The sequence below is a fragment of the Festucalex cinctus genome, chromosome 2 (genome assembly GCF_051991245.1).
Source record: "Festucalex cinctus isolate MCC-2025b chromosome 2, RoL_Fcin_1.0, whole genome shotgun sequence".
In the NCBI taxonomy this organism is placed as follows: domain Eukaryota; kingdom Metazoa; phylum Chordata; class Actinopteri; order Syngnathiformes; family Syngnathidae; genus Festucalex; species Festucalex cinctus.
The window spans coordinates 37,503,916-37,529,578 of NC_135412.1; the positions used below are offsets into that span (position 1 = coordinate 37,503,916).

General features: G+C 41.8%; 1 protein-coding gene across 1 annotated transcript in view; it reads left to right on the forward strand.

The window, feature by feature from the left end:
* The window catches only part of samd11 (sterile alpha motif domain containing 11), a 71,813-nt gene that overhangs the window by 10,489 nt on the left and 35,661 nt on the right, over positions 1 to 25,663 (forward strand). The window contains 2 exon segments of the mRNA XM_077514967.1: positions 9,136 to 9,311; positions 18,604 to 18,713. Coding sequence (XP_077371093.1) covers positions 9,136 to 9,311; positions 18,604 to 18,713 — 286 coding nt within the window.

Genomic DNA, 25,663 nt, shown 5'->3' on the forward strand with positions numbered 1-25,663 from the left:
AAATTTGGCTGGCAATACAAAGCAAAGAACCGACCAAGCGATGGCTTGTTACTGGAAATATTCGTAAATTGGGGCACTTGAAAGTCAAGATATGTGGAAAAGGCCATTCTGAACAGAGTCATCTTCATCTACGTACTTATGAACACCCCCCCCCCCCCCCCCCCCCCACACACACACACAAACCTGCTTGTCTCGGGATCAACTACATTTGAAACACACCCTTTGCTCGAGAAGAAACGACTACGTTGTGTTCCGCCATGACTGTTTTGGCTATGACATGCTTGAGTTTGCTCAGACTGAACACTTAACTAGCGTTTTAGGCAAGCAAGGCTAGTTTGTCTCAGCAACTGGCTGAAAGAAGAGAAGAAATTCAGTCGTTCCCGACAGTGATCTCATTCTGTTGAAGTAATCTGCAATCTCTGGGGTGATTTTTCCATCACTTGTGCAAAGTGGGTGAACAGCTGGCTAAACTCATGTTTTTTATGTGGTTATTTAGTTTTGTTTTTAAAAACGTTTTTTGGCACAGACGGAAATATATAGAGTTACGAAAAGCAAATGTATTTGTTGTAAGCATTGGTTTTAGCATTAGCAAGTCCACAGATGGTGGAAATGTCTTCTTCTTGATTTGTTTTGACATTTGGCAACAGCTTGAAAGTGTACTACTGACACCTATAGGATTGAAGTGGAACAGCAAGTACTGCTGTTTGAATGTTCATTTTTGTAAGGTACTCGTCACCCAAAATGGATCTGAATTGAAGAACACTTTTTGATATTATTATTATTATTATTATTATTATTATTATTATTATTATTAATTAATTCATTCATTAATTAATTAATTTATTTATTTTTTTACACTGCAAGCTTCTCTCCCATTTGCTGTCCCTAAACTACTGTAACTTGTGTTGCTTGTACTGTAGTTAATGCGGTTGTTCTGCAATTGTATTTTTTGGTCACGGATCTCAATTTATTTGACTCTCTAGCATCATAAAGGTCACAAGTTGCGTGTGACGCTAATGTGTGTTTATGTAAACAAACAGCTGCTTTGGCTTTACAGGAACTTTGTTGTCAATAGTGTTTGTCCTCTCTGTGTGCTGGGACGACATGCCGTCTCGCCATCTTTCCATATTCTCGTCACGTACAATACTTGTGGCACTAATAACCTATTTCATACAGACATTATCTGGAATATCAAGCAAATCATACCCAGCCTATTAGAGGGTTAGCTGAGGGGAAATGTGGTTACCGCCAACCTTGTAAACACTTTAATCAAACTACTACTTTAATCCGGTTATTGGCAGTAATCAGGTTACGTTGGTCATGTTTGCATACTGAGTGATCTCAATCTAACTGGCGAGCGGCTAATCACCATCCAGGCACGAACCTGTGAAAATGTCACCTCGGTTTCCTCGCGCCAGGGCCAGACATGAGGTGGCGAGACTAAACAAAATAAGAATTTGTACGTCGTGATGAAGCGGACCTCTAGCTCGTACACAGAGGACATGCTGTTTGTTTTGGCCCTTTTTCAGAGCTTTTATTTGAGCGTGGTAATGACCGCTTCACCCCACCCTCATGCCTTGTGCACACTGACCCCCCCCTCCCTCCCTCCCTGTCATCTCTTCACCCCCCCTTCCCCAAAGCGCTCACGCCAAGTCGGCCCGCCGTCCCGCCTCCACACACACGCACACACACACGCACACAAACACACATGCACACTGTGGTAGCCGCCCGTGACATTCCTGCAGCTGCGGCGCTAGCTCCCCCTCGCACGCGCCCCCCCCAGCAAACTCCCTAGGGGACGAATGCCTAATGAGTCACGCGCCTGTCTGCCGTTACCTCGCCATGTGCGTGTGTGTGTTTGCGTGCGTGCGTGTGTTTGCGTGTGTGTGCGTGCGTGTGTTTGCGTGCGTGCGTGTGTTTGCGTGTGTGTGCGTGCGTGTGCGTGTGTGGGAGGGTGTGAGCTTGCTAATGCTGCTTGGAGCCAGCGGCAGGCCACCTTTCAGGAAATAACGCAAGGGAAGCGAGGGAAAGAAAAAAAAACGAAGAAAAAAAACACCCTTATTATTCATTTTTTCCACCAAGAAGAGCGCAGTTAAAAATCAGAAATAAATTTACAGATGAGATTGATTGCTTTATAATCACTATTTGAATTTCAGCGCTTTTGCTTGCCAAAGTTGTGCATCGTGTTGTCGATTACAAACGGATGCTTTTGTTGCTTTGTTTGCAGTCAAGCCTTGGCTAAGAATTCATCAATTTATTATTACAGCAACAATATAAAAATGTATGTCCTAATCACCAGTTCAATCCGTTTAAGGTTGTAAAATGTTGCAAAGACATTTGCAAGTCGTTCACAAAAATTTTTTCTTGTTGCAAAGACATTTTGAACATAGTCCAAATTCGATGGTGATCAGAAAAACGTACTTCTGTGCTTACTTCAAGCTCTTGACACTCCTAATTGAACTTTACATTTAAACAACACAATACATGCAAAATATTTAAACAAACATTTATCTTCAGCTTGCAACAGTCCACTTGTTTAATGTTAACAAATATTATGTAGTGCTATATAGACAGTCTAAGGAATAAAGGTAGTATCAGTCTTGTGGTAGGCCTATAAACAATTAAATCGCAAATATTTGAGCACAAACAGTGCAGCGACATCCAGAAAGTTGATATAGCAGTACTCACAAGTATTTACCACCACATTCTTCTTTGTAGCTTTTCACCAAACTACAGTGGTATACCTCTACTTACGAAATTAATTGGTTCTGGAAGAAAGTTCTTAAGTAGAAAATTTTGTAAGTAGAGACGCATTTTCCATGTAAATGCCCTAATCTGTTCCAAGTCTTCCAAAATTCAGACATAAATGTTTTATAAAGCATAAAAATGCATCAAAACATGTAACAAATACATGTTACAATTAGATTATTGCACAATAAATGAGAGTTGTGCATAATGTAAAAAACAAAGAAAAAAGAATAAAAATAATGGTGATTTACCTTTTTATCTGCTCTGCTGTCCTCTTCGTTTTTTGCTCTCTTTGGTTCATGTTCTCTCTCAGAAGTGTTTTTGCTTGGTGTTTTGTAAAGAACTGATCCAAGGATGTTTTTTTTTTTTAACAATCTTTTTTTTAACTCACTCACTCACTCACTCACTCACTCACTCACTCACTCACTCACTCACTCACTCACTCACTCACTCACTCACTCACTCACTCACTCACATCATGTAAGCCGCACATGATCTCCCAGGTGGAGAAGTGAACCCACACCATCCGGCACCGCAAGTGACGGATCCACTCCTCCACCTGGAGGCCTTGTTTTTTTGTTTTGTTTTTAACAATCCTTTGAAAATGTCCAAAGCAAACATCATCATAGTGAGCGATCGCCCGACTGGTGAATACCTTTTCACCTATTTCCAAAAAAGGCCCGTCTCGTCGCAATTAAAAACTTACTGTGCAACGTAGCCTTCATCAATCACCAATCGTTTGAATTTTTGCACAAATTCGTCGATAGTAAAACTATCTAAACACAGCATGTCCCAAGCAGCGAATGACGAGGCCGCTATGTAGACACATGTCTATTATGTACCTATGGTCACAAATGGTACAGGTCCCTCTTAGCCAATGGGATGCCAGGAAGATGCCAGTAATAGCCAATGGCAGAGCAGCTGTAAGTATGTTGCGTTCAGGCAACTCTGGGAGCTGCGAGTAGCAGCACATACTGTATTTTTACCTTTCGTATCCTGAGACTTCTTTCGTAACAAGAGGCAATATTTTCCTGTTGAGGATTTTCGTAACTTGAAAATTTCGTATGAAGCGACGTTTGCAAGTAGAGGTACCACTGTACATGTGTTATCGGCATGCGTGCACCACACTGCCACCTTGAAGGCCAAGACGAGCACAACAGAAGCAGCAAACATAAAATACATCCTGGGCAAGTAGGATTACTTTGTGTGTATAGTAAGGAAGTGGAGTATATATTTGAGTGGAACGTACGCCATTTTGAATAGAAGTTTGTATTTTGAACAATATTTGACTAAAATAAAACACACTTTCCTCCAAATTACAAGATGCAACAGCATTATCAAGTGTTGGCGCTTTGTAATGGTGAGTACTTAAACATAAGTATGTATATACTTATTTCCTATTCTACTTGAAATTAAAACTTTTCTGTCCTCAGCAAAAATGTGCTCATGTGATGTGTTTTGTTAGTTTAATGCAGTCTATTCATTTGCATATGTCTATCTTTCATCTTAATTCCACAACATTGTGTTTTAAAAGTAAGTTAAACTTTAAAATGATAGGGGCAGCAGAATTATTCCTTACTGTCACTTTAATACCATTCATTGGTCTACCAGACACTTTCAAGTTAGCTAGCAAAAAAACATGTAGGCCTACGAGACATGACATTGTTACTTGTTCAATAATTATGTATGCCATTTATTTTTTGATATTTCAACTCATGCGGCCTTGAATGCACAAAATAACTATGTATTAAGCACACGTATTATTTATGAATCAACTAACGTAAAATTGAACATTTAACAGGCGCTGGCTGTGTCATCCTTTGAGCACGTGCTGTACGGCGTGGCCTGTGTGTTAAAACTATCAAACTCATCAACTTGAATCGTTTTCAGGTTGTGTTCTGCTGTCAGCGTTGTTCTGTGATTGCAGCGTATTTTATGGATGGTTAACAGCATACGCATGCATGTGAGTTTTTTAATGTGTGAATGCGAAGCCCAGATATTTTCGTTGGCTGCTCGACTGTCAGAGAGAACGCGTGGGAGGCGATATTCATAGTGGTGCTTTTAGTGGGACTTTTATGAGAGACTTTTTTCCGCGTCTGAAAGGAGGCTGACCACACACAGTAAGGTTGCTTCGGCACACACACACCCCGGCGTGTGTTTGTGTGTGTGTGTGTGTGCATCCTTCCTTTTAGGGCTCCTACGTGGGCTGCCAGGGGTGTGTTTTGCTCGGTGTTTTTGCTTTGGCGAGCCCTCCCCCGTGTTGCGGAAGTGTTGCCGGAAGCAGTGGGAGCTCAACCCAAGTTCTGCGTCAGTGCCACTAAAGAAAGGATTGGGGCTTTCCGGGAGAGGCAAGGGCGTGTGTGTGTGTGTGTGTGTGCGGTGGTGGGGGGAGGTGGGGTACGGTGGACTGTCAGCCTGGCTATGTCACAGCCAATGTGGGTGGTTGTCTACACACTCGCATTCGCAGTCTTAGTCACAAGTGTGCTCAGACAAGCTATTCTTGTGTACGCTATATTGCTGGCATGCTCCGAGTAAAATCCCCCACTTTGGTGGGGGAAACGCAATGTGTGAAGACCAGGAACAGGTGTGGGTTTGTGTGTGTAGGAGAGGAACACGGGGCACATGTGTGGTTTCTTTTTAACAAGTGCAATAAAGGGACTTAGACTGTGACAATTTGCATTGAACAGATGCGAATGTTTTGGTCTGCTGTGCTTGACGTGATGTTGATTGGTTCGTGTTTACCAAGCCTCCCACCCTTCCCGGCACAAACCACCAACTCAAGTTACAAAGTGGTCCGCACGCTGTCCTGCAGCATTAGAGCAGTGCTTGTGCAAAGCAGCGACAGGAAAGAAGAAAGAGGGCAAAGTGCTTTTCTGTTGTGGCCAATGAAGGGATAGTAAAGGCAGAAATATGGCAGAAGTTTGTGGCCTGCTCATCCTGGGGGATGTTTTCCGCCGCCCCTCGCTCCCTCCCCTTCCCGACTCTGTTTAATGTCTGCCATTTGAGAGACTCCGGAGGGGCTGCACCTGTTTGCCTCTTGGCTAGGAGCCCCCAACTGCCTCCTCCTCCTCCCACCGCCTGCCTGGCTGCCACTCACGCTGCAGCGCCTCCTGGGAGGGAAGAAGCGAGGCGAGGAGGGGGAGAGGAGAGGAAGGGAAGGGGGTGAGGGAGAAGAGCAGGATTGCGTGTGGTGGAAGGGATAGCTGCAGGGCTGGAAGGCGTCCGGGAGTAGGAGCGGAGATGTCGGCGTGCAGAGAAAGCGAGAGACGAGGGAGGAATTTAACTTCCATGTCCACTCGCTCACACCCACCTTCGTTTGTGGAGCCCTCTCACAAGTTTTACTCACCATGTTCTCTTTTCTCTTTCTTCTTCTCTCTTTCTCTTTGACCTGTAGCCTCTTGCATAAACACAAATCCATGCTCCATCCTTCTCCAAATGTTCTCTACTGTTGTCGTTTTGTTTTCTCCTTTTCATTCCTCCTCTCTCACTTTCCTCCCTTCCATCTGCCTGACATTGAACCGTGATGACCATTGAAGGTCCCACAGCTTCACTTCCAGATGTCCTGAATCAGTGGTGGTTAAGTTTGTTAGAGGTACTGAACCCCACCAGTTTCCTATGCACATTCAACGAACCCTGATTTTATTTTATTTTTTTCATTATCAAGAGAGGTAGGCTATAGTGTTTACTGGTGAACAAAATGAGCAGTGATATGAAGTGATAAGACGGTCACGATACGATAATTATCACAATATTGTGTGGAGTTTGGCGATACAGAAAAAGGTCAATATTGTAGAAAAAAAATACGCTCATACTAATAAAACACACACAATATTGTGCTTTTGTACATTACAGCAATGCATATAAACAACCTAAAATCCCTAATAACACTTAATATTGAGATACTTGCTAATGCAAGTACACATTGAGTTCCTCCACATATTGTCTCGCTTGACAAGCATATTACGTTCGTTTCCCGTAATCTGACCATTCATGTGGATTTTAAACATAGGAGGGCCAAAACATGCCTTGTGAAAATTAAACTGCATTAAAAAAACAAAACAAAACAAAACTAGCCACCAGAGGGTGCTAGAACTGCACATGTGGAAATCAACCTGACTTTTTTTTTTTTTTAACAGATGTACTGCTTTTAATATTGTCACATAACGATGACAATATGTTGTTTTAATATCACAATACCACCAAATTGCTGTTATCGTTACATCCCTACTGAACACATTAAATTCCTTGCAGAAAACATAGGCCAAGCAATGTAGCATGACCACATGCAGCCTGTGATAGACAAGCGGGGTGTGACGATAATGAATCAATTAAGTCAGGTGTGAACCCCTGAGACTGGCTCACCGAACGACTGGGGTTCAATCGAATCCAGGTTGAGAACCTCTGTCCTAAATGTTTGAGCAGGGGTGTCCAAACATTTTCATTTGAGGGCCACATACAGAAAAAAACAGAAGGATAAAGGGGCCGCTTTGAAATAGTTTGACTTTAATGTATTAAAAACACTGAAATCAATCAATTAAAGCAATTATTTACTAATGATTTACTTTAACTGCTATTGGCTGCCAACCAGTCCAGGGTGTCCCCCGCCTACTGCCCAGAGCCAGCTGAGATAGGCCCCAGCACCCCCCGCAACCCTTGTGAGAATAAGCGGTCAAGAAAATGGATGGATGGATGGTTATTTACTTTAATTTATTTATTTTATTATTTTCTAGTTAAAAAAAATGCTATATAGCAGCTTTGTGTTAAAGGTGAGAAGACAATTAGTTTAGTATCTATCTCACTAGACTAGATCCACACCTGCAATGAACAGAGACCAAATCCCATCACCACAAGATGAAACTGTACTAAGCTGTGCTTACAGTTACTTGAGAATGATTAATATCATACATCAGACCTTGACAGAGAGTAATTTTGTATTCTGCAGGCCACTGAACATTGGATGGTGGGCCACAAATGGCCCCCGGACCGTAGTTTGAACACCTCTGTTCTCGTGAGAATATTTCCAATTTCCACAACATTTGGCGCACGTGCCCATTATCAAGTTGTGGTTCTGTATTGAAAGTTGATGAGGCCAACTGACACAGTCAAGGAGGTCTTATGTCAACAGTATTTTTATTGTAGTTTGCAGTGGTGTAGAAGTGATTTCTACAGAGCTGCAGACTTGTGGGGAAAAATGGCTACAATAATGATATATTGTGCATGTAAAATGCTTATTTCAAATCAAATACTAACTGAATCAGTTGTGGCTTCCTTCTGGACAGGTGGATAAGCAAACCAAGAACACCATCTCTAGAACATTAACACTTTGACTGCAAAACATCCAAAAAACAACCCCGACAGTGCCAGCCGATTTCAAGCATTTTCACTCATCTTTCAAGGCAAACAGAATATTGTGCTCTATGATTACATAAACATGGTGGATACCATATGAAAGATGGGATTCCATTCTTTCATTAAAAAAAAGTATGTTTCTACCTTAGTCCGTTCTTTAGTCATCATCATTTGAAAATAGGTCATTTGAGTAACTTAAGCGAAAATAGTAAAAGATAAGGAGGAAACAAGATTTTTGTGAAAAGATACGTTTTCTGCACAACAGTAACTTTGACACTATTATTTTTTGTTTAGTGACACACTGTGAATTAGGTTTAATGTGACAAAGGCTTTGATTATTCACGTCAGCCTTGAAAACCTTCTATATCATCAGATTCGTCATGTTTCATTGTAATTTCATACACCTTGAGCCCATTAAAAAGAAATATAATGGTGCCATCTGCTGGGCATAGTTTGTGAGTGTTTATGATTTCACAACTCCATTGACCAGGCAGTGCTCCACAAGATGTTGCACTACCCACTCATTTCAAAAAACAACAACAACAACAAAAAAATAAACAGTTGACGTCAACGTTTGTGGCGGCATTCATTACGATTTTAAAATACGTCATTAAATGTTTTTGGCGGTCAAACAGTTAAAGTACATATAATTACTGGAGATAAAGCTACACAGTAGACTTGGGGACTATCAGTGCATTTTATTTTAGGCTGTGGATGAGGTACAATGACTTTATGAAAACCATTGCAGACTGTTGACATGAACAAAATAAGGGACAAGGATGTTGCGTTTTAGAGTTACTAGCCAAGTGGTTTATGGGAATGATATCAAATCCAGAAAAGAGCATTTTGTGCATTTTTGGATCTTATTACAGTCATGAAGAAAGAGAAAAGACTACAGTTAAAACTGGAGTCGTCTCGACCGCTGTATACATTTGACATCCGTAATTTAAATGATCCAACAGTCAGCTGAAGCTTTGCACTTGTTTCATGCTAAATTCGTGAAATACTCACTTCCCCCGTGTGTGCCTTGTTGTACAGAATCGCGGCCGCCTGGCTGAGAAGCGCACCATCCCGTTGCCCCCCAACCGCGTGCCCAAGAAGGAGCTGGCCTCCATCTTCAGCAGTGACGACAGTGAAGGGAGCGAGCGGGCCAGTGGCGATCACAGCCACATCAAGCAGGAGGACGAGCTTCATTATAGTATCATGCGCAAGAGGTACGTCATGTTTGATATGTGACTGATTATTTATGGAAGTATCTCATTCTCCAATGCGTCTTTCAATAACTTAGTTATGGCTTTTGCTCTAAAGGCTCGTTGTTCCTTTTTTCAATATGTGCATCGTGACGTGATGTTGAGTTATTGATCAATTTTTCACGCATAATACATTCGCCGCTATGACCTCATGTCATGTTATTGCACTTTTGCAGCTGTGAAATGACCACTGAAGTTTATGCTCATCCCAATGGACAAACTTTCTTGCAGGCCATTTAACAAGATTGGGGGATCTGAGCACATGAAGTGATTAATTAATACAAACAGAATAAATGAGACGAGGATTAATGGTAGGAAGAAGTTGTGCTGCCTGAAAGCAACCCCGCACAAATTAAAAACTGCACTGACTGGCATCAGCAAACACAACTGGCCTACACTCGCGCAATTCTATTCATCAAATTCAGAAGTCAGAATGCTTAAAACTTACAAGCGACTCTGGGAATGTGGATCACGATTAAATCTGGAAGTGGTATGCCATATCTTGGTGAAAAAGTGGTTAACATTACAAAACTAAATTAATAAATAAAATGACTTAAATATTAAATCCAATTAAATCAATATTAATATTCCTCAGAAATTGTGTGCTTCAAAAAGTCGAAACATTAACTATGTTTTAAAACTTTAAAATTGAAGATATAATACACATTTTTCATAGAAACGTATGCAAAACGGAGTCAGTTATTGGACAGATAAATGTCTTACACAAGTAAAAGTAAGCTCATGAGTCTTCTTCGCCTGAAGACTTCCGTACCTTTCCCCTTTTATAAGGTACTCCCCCTAGTGGGCCGGCAAGTAATTGCTCAATAAGTAATGAACAATGGAGACGTTATAGTGGCTGTATATTAACTACAAATATCGCGATACTTGGCGTATCACGATTTATCGTGATATCGATATATCATCACACTCCTACTTCCAACTGCTCCACATGGGTTTAATGCAGAGAGCATATTTTGCTGTACATTATGTACATGTGACATGAAAACAATTACAAAATAGATATGTATTTGCTATATTTTCCAATCGTGACAACACAATAGCATGATTCAGCAAACTTCTATTTACATGGCGGGCCAAGCTTTTTTATGCCCCCCCCCCCCAGGCTAGGTGTCAACAAGCGTCACACCCTAACAATCCCCCCCAAATACATCATACACAGTCCCGGCGAGGGTCAGGGTGAGGTCATCTGACCGCGCTGAGCCAAACGGTCTGTTGCACTTTGATGGATGAAAATTAGATGCAATTTAGCACACTTTGCAAACGAGTCCTTCATGTGACTTTTAGAAGCGGCGCCACATGAATTTGTGATCATTTGATGCTTGACCGAGCAGATTTGCGCAATTCTAAAATTTGACAGTGTGGATGAATATAATGCAGCGGCCGCTCATTGATTAGCCTCCGAAAGTCCCCGACTGCATTATTAGCAGCTTGTGCAAGCTCATTAGCAATGGGGGATGTTTTTCATGTCTCGAGACTTGCGTGTGACACAGCGGACAGCACACCAACTGTGACACTTTAAATGGATCCACTAACCTCATTTAAGAGGGCTTCCCCTCCCCCTGACACTTGCGCCGCTGGCGTGTTAAGATGATAATGAATTTAAAGAACACTTATGACTAATATGTCAGGCTTTTACCCTTTTGGAAAGGCGACGGACTCGCTGGAGCCGCAGCTCCGGTCTGTCCCGGGCATCCGTCTCGGCCCCGCTTTATCCGCCCATGCAGGTCTGGACGAAAGGGATAATGGGATGTCCAATCACAGAAATGTGATTTCCATTGACCGCAGCTTCGTAAGTGAGTCGCAGAAGGGTCTTAACAAATTGGATTTGGCCAATGGATGTGAAAAATACAGGGCGCTTGAATGTGTGTGTATGTGTGAGGGAAAGTGGCGGCCGCAACGTGTCGCACAGTCTCGCAGGCGACAACCTTCATCTAAATTGAGGCCGCATGTGTCTGTCCAAAATATGTCATCTTAACATAACCTTGTACAGCTTAATAGGCTGAATAAGAAGCACACTTTTGACTTTATCGCTTCAGTTCTTCACTTTAAATTCACTTTGAGCCACAGGTGACTCAAAGTAAAAATAGCAGTTCCATAGGAGAACTAGTTTTCATTTACTCAATTGAAAAAAACAAAAACCTGACATACTGTTTTATTTTTCAGTTCATTTAAACATTGATTAAAAAATGCTGACAAAGAGTTTGGGTTAATTAACCATCAACCATCTCTGAAGCCCACTGATGTCTTCTGCTTAACCTCCTTAGGGGGAAAAAAAAAACTATATATACATACGCAGAACACATCATTTACCACTTAATCACCTTCATTTAGAAGAAATGTCGATAATATTACTGAATAAGGAGATCAAAAACTGTGAGAATGAGCGCTCTAAGAACTACAGTACTTCACATCAGATGAACTAATAGCCATACTAAATGTGGCAAACCAGATATTAAAGAGGCCAGGGACCATACTTTAAATGAGCCAATTGACTTCCTGGCGCAAAGTACGAGGCACAAGTTCCAGCCCATTTACTTTACATTATGTATCATTTCCAATGCATTCATAGGCAGTCACGAACATTTATGCAAATGATACTGTTTAATTGTGTGTGTTTTTTTAAACAAACAAACAAACAAACAAACAAACAAACAAACTAACTAACTAACTAACTAACTAACTAACTAACTAACTAACTAACTAACTAACTAACTAAACATATGTATATTCAGAAGGTGTGTTTAAATGGTGGGTTTTACTTTCCAATTCACGGGGGACAACTCGTTTCATCAGCCACAGTTATTCAGTGCTGTGCAACTGTTTGAACTTCAATTCAAATAATTGTGTTTTCTTGAAAAGGCAGGCCTTTTCCCGTCGGATTGGTTCATATTTGTACGTGGTTACGTTGTTGTAATCTGAGTACCAACCACGGAAACAGTTTATTTTTACCGCACTGAAGATTTTGTCTTGTGGCTGTATTGAACAACTGTGCCATTACCTTGTTCCAAGAAGGGGTCGCGGACCGCGTGAATTTACTGGAAATGTCTCTATCCCAAGTGTTAATTAGTGAGCTTCAGGGGATGGCTTTATGGCTTTTTTTGTTTGAAGCCATTCTGGTCTTGTCGACGCTTGTTTTCCAAGGCAAAAAAGTTGCAAAAGTTGGCATATGAGTGGGTGTTGACTACAAGTAACTCTCTCATAAATCTCAAATTTGAAGGCAGATATGATGTTCTTGAGCTCTGTTTTACGGTACTCATTAATCAATTATTCTCAGAGTTTTCTAACAACAAAATAGAAACACAGTATGTGTAAAAAATAAAGTGTAAGCAAGAGCAGTGCCAAAATTCGCGTCACTGTTCACAATTGTAGTGACCTGGTGTATGTTGTGAGGAGGAACAGCAATAAGGTGAAGACGAGCGACTGTTGCATATTATTTTTTTTCTATTTTTATTTATTCCCACCTCTGCTTGCCTGCCTCTCGCTTGTGTGCTGTCTTTCATAGCTGCAAGCAGCACAACAGTTACTGTCTAAAAGAAAAAAACCTTGCATGAGCAGAGTGTAGATCTACGGTAGTGTGCAGTTGGTCAGTAGTCTTTTCCTATTTCTACCAACACATTGTCCATGGCCATATAATGTTAAACATTGTTATAAAGATGTGTTTGTGTTGAAGTTTAAACAGCCAGAAAGCTGTATTTATAATTTTGGGTGTGATATCACATCATGCTAGCCGCCAGCGCACATCACACATAAGCCATGTTTAGCGCTGCTAACCGTTTTGTTTTGGTAGATTTCTACTTCCTGTTTTTGTTCCATTGCTACTGTCTTGATGGCTGGAAGCACCCAGGACTTGAATTTGGATCTTGCGTCTGTTATTGTTTTGCATTTTATTAGTGCTTGATTTCATTGTAGTTTACTGTTGCACTAATGGAAAATAAAATGCGTGAGCTGCATCAGTACTTCTCCTTCTATTTTTATTATTATCTTTTTTCTCTCTCAGGTCGACCAAATCAAAGTTGAAGCGGCATCACAGAACTGATTGTGGTCGAACTTTGTATTTTTGCTGTAGTGGGTTGTGTGTTCCGGCTAGCTTAGTCGTCGGATACAGCTCGAGGAGATCTCCTCGCTCCTTCCTGCTTTTGACCTCTCTCTCTCTTGTCTCACTGGCTTTTCCTCCTCCACCTTCACATCCCTGCAGTCGGTCTGTCAGCGCTTTGCCAGTGGCGGTGCGAGACGTGGCGTCAGGGTGCCTCCGCCGCCAGCTCTTTGCCAGCTCATACTGTGACCTCCAGCATTGCCACCTCAAACTCGGCATGCCAAGGCCTCAGCGGGGCTCTGCTTGGTGTTCATGCTGAGTCCTTTCCTGTTTGTCTGGACTGTTCTCAGTTGTAGTTTCCTGATGCATGGAGAGAAGGCACACACAGAAGCATCCTGGAAAGGATTGTGTCTAACCAGACTATTTGGTTTATTTGGAGGGACTAGACTTTCAGAAAGCATGTTCATTTGAACAAATGCTGTTGTTAGTAAACATGATTATAATATGTTGTTTTAATGTTTATATTCAAACACCTCACTGTCTGGGTCAGTGAGTCTCTGCTGTGGTTCAGGATGAAAGGGTGGAGTTGACCATTTCGGTGATGAGCTTAGGATGAAATGGCAGATCATGTCCTTATTAGCGGCCAGACTCAACATTAATATAATACCCCGCTCGCTCCCCACACTCACCAGGCTCCCATCCTGAGAGCTCCTGCGGGACCGCTGACTCAGGTGACTAGGTCTTAAACTCCATCCCCTTCGCCATCCTCCCGGCGGGGAGTGTGACCTTGCCGCCATCCACTGAAAGGAAAGGCAAGGAAAGGAAAGGAAAGGCACTGAGGGCAGCCAGACGTGCTGAAGACCGGCTTCAGTCCCTCATTAGTCCAGGCGGGACAGCTCAGGAAAAGTGCGCTAATTACTCCACTAACAATGCCCTTGCCGTTCACGGCTTAGAGCGGCCGACCCGCCACAGGATAATAAACCTCTAACCTCCCTGAGAAGTTCATGATAGTATTACCATGATTATTTGAGTGATCGGACGAGGGAGGTTGGCAGTAAATGAGTTTGGCTGCAGTGCTACGCATTGTTTGTTAGCATTAGCAACATCACTTCAGCATGGCCTTGTAATAAAAATCATTGGTCTCCCAGACACGAATGGCGTCTAAGTTTAAACTTGACATCCCTAAAAGACGTCTGTCATTATTGTAAAACGTTTGCATTTCACAGGCCAATCAATGCTCTCCTTGCTTAGGTGACTGTCTGACTGTTTTTCTGAGTCATTGCTTCTGTGTGACTGAAAAATGACCGGCGAGGCCAGCATTAGGCCCTCGACGCTCCCCTTCATCTTTTTTGTTAGCGTGTGGAAAACAGCCTGGCGGCCCGCAGCCTGACATTACGGCGGCAGCCTGTAATCATGAGGCTGTAAAAAACCCAAATCCAGCAGCCGCAAACAGTGTGGCATCGTCATAGTGGTGGCAGCTAAGAACCATTCACCACTTCTGTCCCATAAACGCCGCTTTACCGAGTCATAGCGGACCCCCTTCAGAGACTGTTCTGCTTTTAATCAACTTGCGAGCTGACAAGACATACTTTGCGACATGTGGAGATGCGTACAAATCAAACAGAAGTGGGGAAAAAAATGCCTTTTTTAGGTTTATTTGGGAGACAAAATGAGAGAATAATGAATATACAGACTTAGCTTTTGGGAATGGAGCTTCAAAAAAAAAAAAAAAAAAAATCAAACCTCTGTTTCCACAAGCTGTTTGCCATTAAGTGTGACGACACTTCCACTACACGGCTGCTACACTCCCCCTGAATGCTAAGCGGCTATTTCCCATCATTATGGCATTTAATGCGATCAGGATGGTAATCAGATTGCAAATGAAATACCCCCCTGACACACTTGTGTGGGTCTGCTGGCGAGGAAAGAGGTAATTGATGGGGAATTGGGCAGCACCAGCCAACTTAGGGAGGTAAACCCAATTTTTGCTCTTTTTAAGGGGGAAGAAGAATGGACTTTTTGTGCATTAGGGCTCCCCCTACAGTGAAGTGGAGAGCATGTGAAGAGCATGCTAATGAACATCCAAATTAAAGACTAGCAGCATTTTTCAGAGTTATATCATCAAGTAATAAGCATGATATGTTTATTGTAGTGTGTTGCAAAGTAATAGAAAGCACTGACTACAACTTTGGACAGTAATGTTGGCACTGATGCTTATACTAACACACTTTGTCTGGGCCTGGGGTACTCAAAGTTTGGCAACTGTGGTTACCCGTGACTCAGAATGGTAATAAAAGAGAACATTAATTTTAGAATAGCTCAAGTTAAGATTGTTAACATTTAGGCTAATTTCTCTGAGCAAATCTGTTGTGTTTCATATCATGTTAGCATTAAGCTAGCAGACTTCCGGGCGATGAAAGTACAGTATATGATTTGGTTGAACATTTGGGTTTTCTTTTCTTTTGTTTACTGTCAGCTGTCCAACATTCTTTAACTGTGATGAAATAAACAGAAGCTTTACTTTGGTCGCGTTGCCTCTTTGAAGAATTCTGTGAGTAAGAGCGCATGATAAGAAGCACCAAGGAATACTTGAATTTAAGTGTGTTTTAATACGTAAGTTTAAATGTGTTTGAGTGTGGGAGGTGAATAATAATTAACAAAATTACATTCTGTTCAATTATTTTCTCTGCATTACATTGGAAATCATAACACCATTTTTTTCCCCCAAGTGCCAAAACTATTTTAATGGTTTCTGGGCTGCTGAGTCCGAAAATGACTTCTGTTTCTTTGAGTTGGCACTAGCTTTTGAGATTTCAGTATTCTTGACAATTAAGGGGTCTATTCACTAAAGGTTTGCATCACCTTTGCACCGCGTTAACCGGTAAAAATGAAGCAATCCGGGAGTGCCTAATTCACTAAACACGCGCAGATGGGGAAATCCGTCACTAAGTGTGCGGCCGACCAGAATGCGCCACGGTGCGCCGGTGTTATATGCGCGTATGTAAATTGGGTAATTTGCATAGATTTGACGCAAAATATACCCACCACAATGCAAATGAGACTCATTGATATACAGCGTCTAATTCACTAACGCCAGCGCAAATTGCCACGCCAAGTTTGTATGACGCAAATAACGTTTTTGGAAAGCATGTATTAACCTGACGCAACCTCGATCCAGGGATCATGACAGCAGTGCATGTGGCATGGTGCACGTCCCTTTCTGGCTGATCACGCAGAGAGGAGAGCCAGAGAGAGAGAGAGAGAGAGAGAGAGAGAGAGAGAGAGAGAGAGAGAGAGAGAGAGAGAGAGAGAGAGAGTGAGGCGGAAATTTTCTTTGTAGGACACACAACATAACCCGGGCTGATTGGCAATGGCGGGGAGGCATTTTACGATCATTCTTATGTGCCTGATGCATACTGTACGCCCACGCCAACCTCTGAAAATATATTTTTAAAAAACGATTGCACCAATAATTTGTACTTTATGAATGAATGACGTTGTCGTCGTCCTCTCTGCTCTGTACAGTTTAATGCCGCTATAAACGCTTACTCTCGGTCCAACCTCGCTTTCTGATAATGTCATCTTTCTCGCAACTGTTACTATAACAACCATGTTCTTGGCGCAAATCAATTGCCGTGTGTGGTAAATCAGGTGCAAATTTGCTCCAAGCTGTCACTTTTGTGGGCGTGTTTGCGCCGGTATATGATTAGAGCAATATCCTTAGTGAATAGGTGGGTAACTGGGTGCAGACTGCGGGTGCAGTTGTGTTGCAATATTTTGCGCTATTACCTGACGCAGCGCATTCTTAGTGACTATACCCCTAAGTGTCAAAAGTAATAAATAATAATGATTAATTAATGTGCGGAGCCGTGGTTGACTGGTTAGAACGGTTGCCTTCCAGTGCTGAGGATGTGAGATCGAGTCCGTGCTTTGGCCTTCCTAGGTGTTTGCACATTCTCAACGTGCTTGTGGGTTTTTTTTCTGGGTACTCCGGTCTGCTCCCGCATTCCAATGACATGCATGGCAGTTTACGTGAACACTCTAAATTTTTGCAAAGTATGATTGTGAGTGTGGATGGTTGTTCGTCTGTGTGTGTGTGTGCCCTGCAATTGGCTGGCAACCAAGTACCCCGCCTACTGCCTGTAGACAGCTGGGATAGGCTCCAGAACCCCTGCAACCCTTGTGAAGAATAGGAATAAGAAAATGGATGGAAAATTAATGTGCTTTTGACAGTTTACAAAATGTACTCTGAATATTACTAAAAGTAGTGTTAGCGCGTCACCTAATTTTGCATTTGTTTACTGCTAATTTTGCCTAATTTTCAGAATTTCAGAACATCTAAAAACTACTACAAACATCAAAGCGGGATGTAAGAATGTTGATTCGTTGTGATTGTATTAGTGTTAATGTTTTATGTTATGTTTGGGTTTTTTTGTGTTCTGTAAAGCGCTTTGTGACAGTTCAGGCTGTTTGAAAGCGCTATATAAATAAACTTGAGTTGAGATCTTCACATGAAACATGATGTTCATATAGAAAACAATAACGATTCAAAATTTTACATAAAAAACGAATGAATACTCTATGGACATACTTGAAAATACAGATACAGGCTCATCAGTTTTGTAACATAAATAGAATTCCAATGTCACTTGTTCATTATTAGCAGATTTTTAGGAATATCTAAAAAATGTGTGCCAATTTGGGAAAAAAATATTTCATTTTTTAATTCAGCTATATAAAAATACCCTAAAAGTGTTGAAACTTTCTTGGCACAAAAATGTCTTGTGTGTTGTTCTTGAAGTCATTAGAATATTTGTGCAATCTTCAGTATTCACGTTAAAAAGCATCTGTCTCAGAAGCAGCATAATCAGCTTTTAAGCTGTTAAACTACTTAGAGGTTGTGAATATGTTGGATAATAGATCTTAGTATGGATGATGAACGGGGATGAGAGCCAAAAGTGCTGGATGCAGTAGTCTGTCAGTGTGTGCGACACACATCAGAGCTAAGAGCCACTCCACAACATAGCCACCTGTAGCTGCTGAGTTTGGACGTAGTGCAGTCCATTTGGAGCCTTTCTGTTGTAAGTAGAGTGTGAAAAAGTTGATGTCACACTGGTTTAGACTTGGGGATTTCTGTTTGGACGTGCGTAACCAGCGGTTTGTTTGTTTCTCTTCTCTTCCTCTCATGTGTACGTGCGTCAGTCGTGACAGTGACCTCTCTACAATCATCTCCAACCTGCACCACAGCAGACAGCATGGCATGCCCGAGGGCCAGTCAGCCTCCGACCACAATGCCAGTACTGGACACACAGGTAGGACCTCCAGTGATGTTGCGTATGTGTGTGTGTATGTGTGGCAAAACTGGCAGACTCCCACTGCAGATTCCCTGTAACATATGTAAGTATTCTTTTATTTGACTCTAATTTGTACGATTGGGGGATTTTGCCATAAGCTTATTACTCCTTCCTGAAGGTCGCTCTCCTGTCAGTTACTTAATGTTCTTCCTACATTCTGTGCAGCATGCCAGGATTTATTTTGGGGCTAAAACCCCTGTTTCAAATTACCTCAGAATAAATAGCTTTGTTTGCTATTAATCCAAACAATCATGTGAGTAGAGGAGCCGTGGTGTGCTAAGCTAAGGGCTTACAGACAGAACACAGACAGAGTTTAATCGCAGCTATTTGTCAAGTTCGCTGTGTGAGGATATTATGCCGCCATTAAAGACATATGGTTGGAAAACGACCTCACTAATCAGCTATTATGAGGGTCTGTTTGGATATTTTTACGCCACTCTAACAATTAACAATAACATATTTGTGTTTAGTGTGTCATATAAATACATAAAAAGCACAACTTTTTCATTCATTATTTGACGCACAGCACTTAGTGGAAGCATTAGCGAGTTCACAAACGATACCCTGGCTCAATTATGTTATAGGGACACCTTTTATCATGTGATCCACCGTAAATTGGTAGTTGAATTAAAAAAAAAAAAAAAAAAAAAAAAAAAGTAAACTCCATCCATCCATCCATTTTCTTGACCGCTTATTCCTCACAAGGGTCGCGGGAAAAATGTAAAAAATAAAGCAAAATAATATTTAAAAAAAAATAAAATACAAATAGTGACGAAATTCAATTTAGACTACAACCTCATGAATTACAGCTAATAAGTTAAACAAGAAAATTAGAAATAAAAATAAAATATAATAATATAATAATATTAAAAAAAAGAAATATTTAATTAATTACATGAATGGATATAATTATTATTTTTTATTTTAAAAATGTTTATTGAATATATGTATTATGTTATAAATACATATATATTTTTAATACGTTATATTTAATGACTCCTATATTAAGTACATAGATTTTAATCACGTATGAATATATCAATCACAAAGACCTGTACATCTTTTATATGAATTTTTCAAGCTGTGGATTGCTTGACTTGAAGGCTGAAAAGATGGAGAAACTGTATCACATCGCACAAATATCTTTGAAGACAGCAGATGCAACACGCTTATTTTCATTCCGCATGTAAAATGTGGCTTTGTGGGTAACACCCTAAATTTGCCCCCGGAGTGACCCTGCCTCTTCACATCCTATTAGCCATTAGCGCAGCAAGTGGCAAATCAGCTCAGACCCAACACCTCCATTCCCTCGCTCTCTGTTTGCTCATCTCTTTTGTCTGCAGGATTAATTGCCCATACGGTACCTGTGAGAGCAAGGCATTGTGGGTACAAGGGCGCTTCTATTAAATGGGTGGCTTCTTACACCTAAAATTTGGAATGGGTCATTCTCAACTTACCTGACAAACAAATCACAGTGTTGAGTAGTTGCATTAATGAAGGAAATCACAAAGGGTGGGCATGGAGGTGCGTTGGGGGGCTGCGGACGAAAGAGGGGCTGACCACAGTTTGCCTTCGCCAGAGGGGGTCCAGGACCTGAAAATCTGTCCGTTTGAGCATTAAAGCGCGATTTAACAGGCTGCCGGCACGCCTCGCTCCGTGTCTGTAAACAAGTCCAATCCGATCAGTGCCTCTAATTCTGTCTGCCAGTGAAATTAGACACACACACATTCACAAGCACACACAAACAGCGGATAGCTGCACGGATGCGTGCCCACGTAAAATCAACACAGGTTAGGATTGACGTCCAAATACACACGTGGGCGTCTGTGGAAGTTTTAGAGCTGGGGATTATTTGAGTTGTCTGTCTCCCAGTGTTTTCTCCTTCTCTGTCAACTTTGCAACTTTACGCTGAAATGTGGAATGAAAATGTGCACAAACAAAAACAGGAAGTGGATGAGGAAAAAAGAAAAGAAAGCTCACAGCACAGCGACGCTGTGATGGAAGAAACATTTGGAATTAGTGAGACGGAGGAAAGAGAGATGAATGAGTGTGCTGGCGGCATCGGGGGAGAGCTGGCGGCAGCGATGGTGGCGGACAGCGCCGCCTGTGTGTATGTGCGTGCGTGCGTGGTGCGTGAGTGTGTGTGCACAGGGAGGAAAGGAGGTCGTCTCTGTGCCGGAGCAGGCCGTTAATTAAATCTGAGGGACAGACAGGAAGGCTGCCTCCCGCCTTCTCTTCTCCTTTCTATCCCTCCCTTCTTCCCTCCCTCGTTCGCGCTCTCACTCCCCAGCCGGCGGCGGGCTATTCAGAGGGTCTGTGAGCGGCGGCGATGGGGGGATGAGGGATGAGGGGATGGAGGAAGAGACGGGAGGGGGGGGGGGGGGGGGGGGAGTAGGAGGAGCATGGGCGCCGATGCTGAGAGTCTGGCGGCCTGTGGAGACTGTAAACTGTGGCGCTGTGGTCAGACCGGAGACTCAAACAGGCAGATAAGGTGTTTTTGGACCTCCTCCTCCTCTTCCTCTTCTCCCTCCACACAGACTCCCACATGCATTTACAACTTGTTGGTGTGTGTCTTTATATGAGAGCATCTTCCCCAGTGTGGTTTTAAGTGCCTCTTTTGTTTTTCACTTGCATGAAAATCTGGAACACAGCATGTTTAGGAAAGGGATTTTATTTTTCTCACTCTGATAGTGAGTGCTAGTCTTCATCTCTCTTATTATGAGATATATTATGAAGGTTTGTATGAAACAAAATAAACGCTCCAGGAGTAGAGACGAAGGAAATGTGTGTGGTAAATGTGCTTCAGAGAGCTGCATCTTTGGGTTGAAACTTTGCCCTTGTTGTGGGGCTTGTCGAATAGAGCTGAAACAAGATCATTGTGTCTATTTCAGAAGTGAAGTGGATTTTGTGGAATGGGGGTAATTTTCTATCTTAGGGGTTAGGCTGGAAGCTCGTAGCTGACAGTGGGCAAGAGTCGGCATAAGCCCTGCACTGGTCAGACAATTGCAAGTCACAAACAGACAAAAAACCATTCACAGTTATCGCCTATGGACAATTTTTTTGTCTTCAGTCTTCACTGAACTGAATGTGTTTCTGGAATGCGGGAGGAAGCTGAAGTAAGCACACACAAGCACAGGGAGGTGCACGCAAACTCCACAAAGGAAGGCTGAAGCAGAGATTCCAACCCAGCATCAGAGCTTTTGAGGCACATGTGCTAACCACTTGATCACCGGGCTGCCTGAGGGGATGATCGGAATCTGAATCCTCTTTATTGGTCAAGTATGTAAAAAACATACCAGAAATTTGTCTTCACAGTCAAAACCGTCCAAGAAACATGACAAAATCATGATGACCAACAGAGGGAGACAGAATAGGAAGTCTGGCGGTTCGCTAATTAGTGCCCCGAGTTTCTTAGAATAGCGAGTGAAAAACATGAGGAAGGGAGATTAGGGGAAAAAAATGATTGGTCACATTTGAATGATTTGAAACGTGTTTTTTTTGTTGTTTTTTTTTTTAGATGATCCAAAGTCTCAAAAATCACTCATTTTACCAAAGCTACCCAACCATTTGTACTTTTTATTTGCAAATTTTGTTGAAATTCTGATCAAAATAATGTGAAAATGCTTTTAACCATTCCATAACATTTATTAACCATTGTTTTGTTCTGATTCTGAATATGTAGTGGTGTAGCCGAGCAACAGGTGATGTAAGATGCACATTAATAAAGCGAGAACCCCAGATTTGACAAAGAACACAAATTCATATTTATTGTTTAAGTTACCTTCAGGCCAGATGAATCACTTTTTTAAATACATCCTGTCCTTGTAATTTGCATTTTGAAAGCACGCCCTTATGCAAATTGTGTGGAATCACTTAAAATCCGAAAATAATTGAATGTAGCTACCAACGGAGATCAAATAATTACTTGTTAACGGCTTCTTCCGTGTTTATCAAAGTGTTTCGCTAATCTAAATGAGCTAAGTTACGGCTCCTGGAAACTTCTTAAACACATGCAGCCACCTGCGCACCAGATGACTTAACTGTTAGCGACACATTTTGTCCTCATGCGGCCCATAATTCTTCTTGAGCTCCACTTCTCTTAATTTCCTCCGTCCCCCGCCGAAGAACGCAGGAGGAAAAACAGACGAGCAGCGCGCCCAACTGTATCACTCTGTGTACTTTGCGCGTGTTGGCAGCGGCGCATCCTCCCTCGGCACGAGCCCAAGCGCCCCCGTGTCGCCCCCGTCTCCATCACCCACCGCGACCCCCCCGCCCCCTCCCTCGCCCAGCTGCATCGGCCCGTAAGCCAATCAATGACGGGGCTTTCAGGGCCGGCGGAGGCCCCAGCGCGCGGAAGGGGGGATCAATAAGTTATTAGCACCATTCTGTCAGCTGTAATGTGGAGATTGATTGGGGGGGCTGCGGCTGGCGGCCCACCCCGCGTCCCCGCCTGTCACCCCGCCTTTCCTCACGCAGCCCCCGCCACCCAACTCCCCCTTGCTGGCCCTGATAAAGATGACAGATTAACGGAGTAAGAGAGGAATTAAGGAGTCTGGCTGTCTGAGCTGTCAGCACGCTCGCTGCGATGGCGAGAGGAGGGAGGAGAGGAAATCGGACTGGCGAGAGAGAAGGAGAGAGCAAGGAATGCTGCCTTGCTTGATGGTTCGCCCCGATGGTGTCACATGAAAGAAGCGTTTAGATCCCGCTGTTTCCTCTCTGTCTTTATCTGCTCTTTCCTTCTCATCTGTTTTTCCTCTCAGTAGGATGAATTGCAGTTATAAAGAGGGTTAACTTGCAAGGTTGACATCTAATGACATTTCTGATGGCTGTTACATGGCTGAGGATTCACTTCTATGTGTTTGTAGAGAGCCAAATCACGTTATTTATTGGTCGTTGGACCATTTCTTCTTTAGATTTAAATTCAACGTGCTGTTGTGCAGTTTTGCAACAGCAAACTCAGATCTGATGGCTTGCGTTTCCAGCTCAGGGCGTCTTGGCAGAACGGCTGCGTCAGCGTAAATAGTGGCCCATCCTAGCAGAGTGACATCGCGTAACCTGCCAATAATTTCGAGACAGTAAACAAAGGACAATAATGGAGGACATCCAGTAGTGTATTCTGTTCCTTCTTCTTGACATGTGGCTGTTTATTACAAACAGAAGACGAGCTTTGTTTTAGAAAAGATGTGTTTTGAATTCATCCTATTTTATTGCTTAATGTCACAAAAAAGTGCCTATCATTTCTGAACTGGTAAATTTTCTGTGAATTTCCAGCTCCACAGTTCAGTTGCTGTGCCATTCTGATTAGTATGACAACAGGGGTGACAAAAGGTTTGTTAAGTTGCTACCCTCAAAACTTTTTGAAAATGGAAACAATACTGGATCATTTCAAATTGTACTAAACAAATCCAACACTTGAGGCTTCACTGGTGACAGTGGTGAAGGGAAACCTATAAACTTTGTCTGCCTCGACTAGTTGCATTAGGCTAGAGAGAAACAAAGTAAACATGGATGTGGAGTGGGTTAACAAGAGGACAATGCTCACAATGACTATTGACTATTGACAAAATTCCCATTTCTGAAACATTCGGGAAAACCCGTTTACATGCATGAGCGGACAGTTACTCCCGTATACATGTCCTGATCTGAACCACGACGCACCGACATCATTTCACAAATTGACGTCATTTCCCCTTTTAAAGGGATACTTTACTTATTTAGCCATTTTTGGCAGTCAAACATTAATATTTTGCCGATAATACATTTGATATTTTCATTATTTTTCATGTACAATTAGTACCTTTAAAAACACATTTTGCAGCTTGCTGTCGCAAATGACATCACAAGGGCTCAGGTAACCAATCACAGCTCAGCTTGTGAATGTCACATGACCAAACCTAGAAAACAGGTGAGCTGTGATTGGTTACCTGAGCCCTTGTGATGTCATTTTCAGTCGACAGTAAGTTGCAAAATGTGTTTTTAAAGGTACTAATTGTACATGAAAAATAATGAATGTATCAAATTAATTTAGACAAAATATCAACTTTTTATTGCTATAATGGGCTAAATAAGTGAAGTATCCCTTTAACTTTCTACGGTCAATAAAAGACGTTACTGAATATTCATGTCACTCACCATACTAATAAAATATTTTCCTCCTCAATTCAAAAGTGTGGTTCTGTGCTGTCTCACCATGTTTGTTTACCTCTGCTTGTGTATTTCTGGTGTATTGCATGCCAGACGCACAGACTTGTATACACACACATACTATACGTGTGTGCCTGTAGACACAATGTGTCACCATAGAGACAGAAAATAACGTGAAAACACAATAGAAAAATGGCAACGTAAGATGGCCGCCATGCATAGCTACAAATAGTTCTTGTACTCAAAAGAACAAGATTCCTTGTGAAATATTGGGGTCTTATTTGGGTTTTTCAAAATCTGAATTTGGATTTTCATTTATTTATTTATTTTTGTGTGTGTGGATTTTTCATAGCTTTTCATAACTAAATATTGCCAATTTTCAGGCTTTGAAAGGCAGTGTTGCCACAGTTACCTTGAAAAAGTAACTTAGTTACTTTACTGATTACTTGGTTTTAAAAGTAACTAAATTGCGTTACTGATTACTTGATTTTAAAAGTAACTAAGTTAGATTAAAAGTTACTTTTTCAGTTACTTTCAGCAGCTGCCGATAACACCATCTCAACATAAAAATAATGCAGTAGAAACGGAGTTCCAAATGCTTTATTGAAAGTGCATTTTTAACATGAAAATAAAGTTTTTTTTTATGAAAAACAAAATTGGCAGTCTCTCTTGACTTCTTGTAACGTAAATACTTTTTATAAAACAAAAAATAAAAATCTATCCAGGTTGAAAATGAAAATCCCCTAAATTCCTCTATTGTTTGT